Below are 5,818 nucleotides of genomic sequence, written 5' to 3' on the forward strand. Positions count from 1 at the left end.
CAAAGTGCTGGGATTACAGGCTTGAGCCACCGCGCCTGGCCTGAGTCGGGTTTTCACCATGTTGGCCAGGCTGGTCTCGAACTCCTGACCTCAGGTGATCCACCTGCCTCAGCCTCCTAAAGTGCTGGGATCACAGGCGTGAGTCACCACACCTGGCCATGTTGAACATTTTCTATGTAGCAGATACCTTGCTGATTTGCATTTCACGTGTTAAAATATCTTGCTGAGCTTGGTATTATTCCACTTTTACAGATGAAGATAATAAGTGGCTTATTTAAGGTTACATGGCTACTAAGAGGGTAGAGAAGGGACTTGAATGGAAGTCTAGCTTTAAAGTCCTAGCTGTTTTTGCATTGTGATGCTTCTCTGGGGTAAGTAGTTATTCACTGTTTGCCCTGAAAGAGACTTAACAGGAAACAAAGCAAATGTTCCTCAGTCCTGTTTCTTAGAGCCCATTGTCTATGCAGTGCTGTGCTTCTCCCCATTGCTCTGTCCTGAGCAAGCTGCAGATACTGTCAGGTACCTACATAGCACTTAGCACCTCTAGGCCTCCATCTCCATGTCTCTTAAGTGAAAGAGTTGGATAAGTCCAGCCTTTCAACTATAACATTCAGTGGGTTGTGCAACTTGCTGGCCATACTTTCCTTTTTGCTTTGGAAGCATCAGGGAAGGAAGGGATCAAACATTTTTTTCTTCCTTTGGTCCAAACTGCACAGGCTTCTTGACCTTCCCTTAGCTCTGGTCTAAGATTTTTTTCTCAACAAAGTGCTCATCTTTTACTGAAAGTGCATTGTTCTCACATATGTCTTTGATTTAATAATGTATCACAGATTCAGGTTCCCTAAATAGAAGGTTTTATGAAGTCATTAATTATCAGAATTAAAGTAAATTATCCTTTGACTTTTTCATAACATTTAATTTAAAATGCTGTCAATAATTCTGGATAATGTTTTAAATGACGTTTAAAACATTAATGCTGATCCTTGGAACAGCATTTGAACAGTATGGTTCTAGAGCAGAGGTTGGCCCATTTTGTGAATAAAATGTTATTGGAACAGAGCCACACCTATTTATATATTGTCAGTTGCTACTTTCACACTACAGCCCCGGAGCTGAGTAGTTAACTATGGCCAGTTGCAGTGGCTCATGTCTGTCATCTCAGCACTTTGGGAGGTGAGGCAGGTGAATCACTTGAGCCCAGGAGTTCAAAACCAGCCTGGACAACATAGTGAAACCCTGTCTCTACAAAAAATACTAAAAAAAAAAAAAAAACCGGATGTGGTGGTGCACCCCTGTAGTGCCAGCTGCTCGGGAGACTGAGGTGGGAGGATCACTTGAGCCCAGGAGGCAGAGGTTGCAGTGAACCAACATCATGCCACTGAACTTCAGCCTGGGCGATAGAACCAGATCCTGTCTCCAAAAAAAGAAAAAAAAAAAACCCATGTAATTGATAACTCTTTTTTTTTTTTTCTGAGACAGGATATCTCTCTGTCTCCCAGGCTGTGGTACAATGGCCCGATCACTGCAACCTCTGCCTCCTGGGCTGAAGCCATCCTCCCACTTCAGCCTTTTGAGTAGCTGGGACTACAGGTGTGTGCCACCATGCCTAGCTAATTTTTTGTATTTTTGGTCAATACAGAGTTTTGCCATGTTGCCCAGGCTAGTTTTGAACTCCTGGGCTCAAGTGGTGCACCTACCTCAGCCTCCCAAATTGCTAGGATTACAGTCGTGAGCCACAGTGCCTGGCCAATTGATAACTCTCCTGCCTCCGCCTCCCGAGTAGCTGGGACTATAGGCATGCGCCACCACGCCCAGCTAATTTTTGTATTTTTAGTAGAGATGGGGTTTCACTATGTTGGCCAGGATGGTCTCAATCTCTTGACCTTGTGATCCACCCACCTCAGCCTCCCAAAGTGCTGGGATTACAGGCGTGAGCCAACGCACCCGGCCTGATAACTCTTAAATACCCGTATTTCACACAAATATGAACCAAGAAAAAGCTTTACTTATTAAGTATTTGAAGGCAAAGTGTTTTTCAAAGTTTATATAAAATGAATTGGGAAGAATAAGCCGAAGCTCAGTTATTCATAAACACTTTGAAAATTGCTTATGACTACTGCTATCATGTAATTTTCACATTCATTCATTCTTATTTTGTTGTGAGGGCATACTTGGGGAGAACAAACAAACTCATATTTTCCGTATGGCATCATGATCTGCTCTGTAACCCAGTGACCTTGCTGCTCCATTCCAGTAGAAATCCAACAATACCAACACAAAGCACAGAGTGAGACGTGTGACATCATGCTGGTGTCCAGTTATCACAGTGCACTGAAGAAGGAAATCAGAGCAGAGAGAGGATACTAGATTCAGAGGATTTTACCTTTAAGTAAAAACTTAAATATATCCTATACCTATAGACCTCAGAATAACAGATTATATGATATAAATGGAATTAAACATTTTCAGTCTTTAAAATACTCTTCTAATTGTAGAGCCTGCTGTCCTTTATGGAGTCATTCAATGAAGAAAAAAAGTCCTTTTTGGATGTTCTGTCAATAAAACGGGATCCGGATGAGCTGGACAAGGATCATTTACAGTTGAGAGAAGCCTGGGATGGCCTCGATCACCAGGTGACTGTTTATGTTGATTAGAAGAACATTTTCAGGCCAGAATCAGTGGCTAACACCTGTAATCCCAGAACTTTGGGAGACCAAGGGTGGGTGGATCACTTGAGGTCAGGAATTTGATACCAGCCTGGCCAACGTGGCAAAACCCTGCCTCTACTAAAAATACAGAAATTAACAGGGCGTGTTGGTGGGCACCTGTAATCCCAGATACTTGGGAGGCTGAGGCATAAAATCGCTTGAACCCAAAAGGTGGAGGTTGCAGTGAACTGGGATCACACCACTGCACTCCGGTCTGGGCGACAGAATGAGACTATGTCTCAAAAAAAAAAAGAAAAAGAGCATTTTCAAAGGGCAGCTTTGTTTTTTTGGATGAGGGTTTTACTTTAAACTTCCATGAGAAATTCTGTAAAAGACAGGGTAGATGCTTGAACCCAAAAGGTGGAGGTTGCAGTGAACTGGGATCACACCACTGCACTCCGGTCTGGGCGACAGAATGAGACTATGTCTCAAAAAAAAAAAGAAAAAGAGCATTTTCAAAGGGCAGCTTTGTTTTTTTGGATGAGGGTTTTACTTTAAACTTCCATGAGAAATTCTGTAAAAGACAGGGTAGATGCTTCATCAGAAAATGGGATAGTGTTTTTGTATTTTCTCCATGGCATTATTTGGGTAGTGATCATCTTTTAAGTAGGAAAACGCAAGCTTATCCAAGCTTGATATATTTGCTATCAATTCTTGGTTTGCTACGGTAGATTATCTATATTTTGATTGACCTGTGGCTTCTTCTCTACTATCATGTGTCAATATCAGTAGATGCTTGAAAGAAGTAGGGACAAATCCACAGAGAGTGTGTAAGGATGAATTTGTGCATGTGTGTCTGAATATATCTGTATAATTTCAATCCATTTCAATTTATTGAGACATGGTTTATGGCCCAGCATATGGTATATAACTTTGTGCACTTGAACACATATTCTGCAGTCATTGGGTATAATATTCTATAAATGTTAAATTTTTTAAAAATTCAATTTAATTTTTAATTTTTGTTGGTACATAGTAGGTGCATATATTTATGGGGTACATGAGATATTTTGATACAGGCATGCAATGTGAAATAAGCACATCTTGGAGAATGGGATCCTCATTCCCTCAAGCATTTATCCTTTGAGGTACAAACAATCCAGTTACACTCTTCAAGTTATTTTAAAATGTACAATTAAGTTATTATTGATTATAGTCACCCTGTTGCGCGGTCAAGTAGTAGGTCTTATTTGTTCTTTCTATTTTTTTGTACCCATTAACCATCTCCATTTCCCCCTACTCCCTAGCTGCCCTTCCCAGCCTCTGGTAATCATCCTTCTACTCTCTATCTCCATGAGTTAAACTGTTTTGATTTTTAGATCCCACAAATAAGTAAGAACATGTGATATTTGTCTTTCTGTGCCTAGCTTATTTCACCTAACATAATGACTTCCATTTCCATCCACGTTGTTGCAAATGACAGAATCTCATTCTTTTTTTTTTTTTTTTTTTGAGATGGAGTCTTGCTCTGTCACCCAGGCTAGAGTGCAATGGTGTGATCTCGGCTTACTGCAAACTCTGCCTCCTGAGTTCAAGAAATTCTCCTGCCTCAGCCCCAGAGTAGCTGGGATTACAGGTGCATGCTGCCATGCCCGGCTAATTTTTTTTTTTTTTTTTGAGACAGAGTCTCGCTCTGTCGCCATGCTGGAGTGCAGGGGCGTGATCTCGGCTCACTGCAAGTCTCGCCTCCCGGATTCAAGTGATTCTCTGCCTCAGCCTGTAGCTGGGACTACAGGCACCCGCCACCACTCCCGGCTAATTTTTTGTATTTTTGGTAGAGACAGGGTTTCACTGTGTTAACGGTGATGGTGTCAATCTCCTGACCTCGCGATCCACCCTCCTTTGCCTCCCAAAGTGCTAGGATTATAGGCATGAGCCACTGCGCCCAACCCTCGTTTTTTTTTTGGCTGAATAGTACTCCATTGTGTATATGTACCACATTTTCTTTATCCATTCAACTGTTGATGGGCACTTATGTTGCTTCCAAATTACAAATATTAATTAATATAAGGTGGTTGATAATTTTGTTCAGATTATCTGTGTCTTGACGGATGTTTTGTCCAATTCTATTATATATTGCTGAGAGAGGAGTATTAAAATCTGTGGGAATCTGTCTTCAGTGCTGTCAAATTTTGCTTCATGTATTTTAAAACATTGTCATTGTGTGTATGTGCTTGTGATTACTTTGTCTTCCTGAAGACTTCTACCATTATGAAATATTCCTGCTTATCTTCAATAATACTGTTTTTCTTGACATCTATTAATATTATACTTAATCTTATACCAGTATAGTCATTCCAGTTTTCTGTGCTGACTGTATAGTACATCTTTTTCCTTCATTTACTTTTCATCTATTTGGAGTCTTTATATTCGAAGTGTAGCTCTTATAAATGACACATAGTTGTATCTTGCTTTCTTACCTACTATGCCAGTCCCTGTCTTTTTTTTTTGAGATCGAGCCTCACTCTGTTGTCCAGGCTAGAATGCAGCAGCACAATCATGGCTTACTGCAGCCTCAGCCTCCCAAGCCATCCTCCTGCCTCAGCCTCCCAAGTAGCTGGGACTACTGGTGTGTGCCATCACGCCTGGCAAAGTTGTAAATTTTTTTTAGAGATGGAGTTTTGCCATGTTACCCATACTGGTCATGAACTCCTGGCTTCAAGCAATGCTCCTGAATTAGAGCTTTTGGCCTCCCAAAGTGTTGAGATAACAGGCATGAACCACCGTGCCTAGCCTATCCCCTCTCTTTTAATTGTAGTGCTTAGTCCACTTAATATTTAATTGTTGATATAGTTCAATTTAGGTATATCATTTAACTCTTTGTTTTGTTTATTCTCTCTGCTTTTTCTATCTCTGTTTCTTCCTTTCTTTTTTTTTTTTTTTCTTTTTTGAGAAGGAGTCTCTCCGTGTCTCCCGGGCTGGAGTGCAGTGGCGTGATCGTGGCTCACTAACCTCTGCCTCTGGGTTCAAGCGATTCTCCTGCCTCGGCCTCCTGAGTAGCTGGGCTTATAGGTGCCCACCACCATGACTGGCTAATTTTTGTATTTTTAGTAGAGATGGGGTTTCACCATGTTGGCCAGGCTGGTCTCGAACTCCTGACCTCAAGTGAT

At 41.3% G+C, this 5,818-nt stretch overlaps 1 protein-coding gene across 2 annotated transcripts in view; it reads left to right on the plus strand.

Annotated features, from left to right (window-relative positions):
* The window catches only part of SYNE2 (spectrin repeat containing, nuclear envelope 2), a 396,555-nt gene that overhangs the window by 116,048 nt on the left and 274,689 nt on the right, over positions 1–5,818 (plus strand). For both annotated transcript variants that reach the window (XM_011961973.1, XM_011961974.1), the window contains exon 11: positions 2,496–2,633. In XM_011961973.1, coding sequence (XP_011817363.1) covers positions 2,496–2,633 — 138 coding nt within the window. The remainder of the gene's footprint in view (positions 1–2,495; positions 2,634–5,818) is intronic.

The sequence above is a fragment of the Colobus angolensis genome, unplaced genomic scaffold (assembly GCF_000951035.1).
Source record: "Colobus angolensis palliatus isolate OR3802 unplaced genomic scaffold, Cang.pa_1.0 Scaffold57, whole genome shotgun sequence".
Lineage (NCBI taxonomy): Eukaryota > Metazoa > Chordata > Mammalia > Primates > Cercopithecidae > Colobus > Colobus angolensis.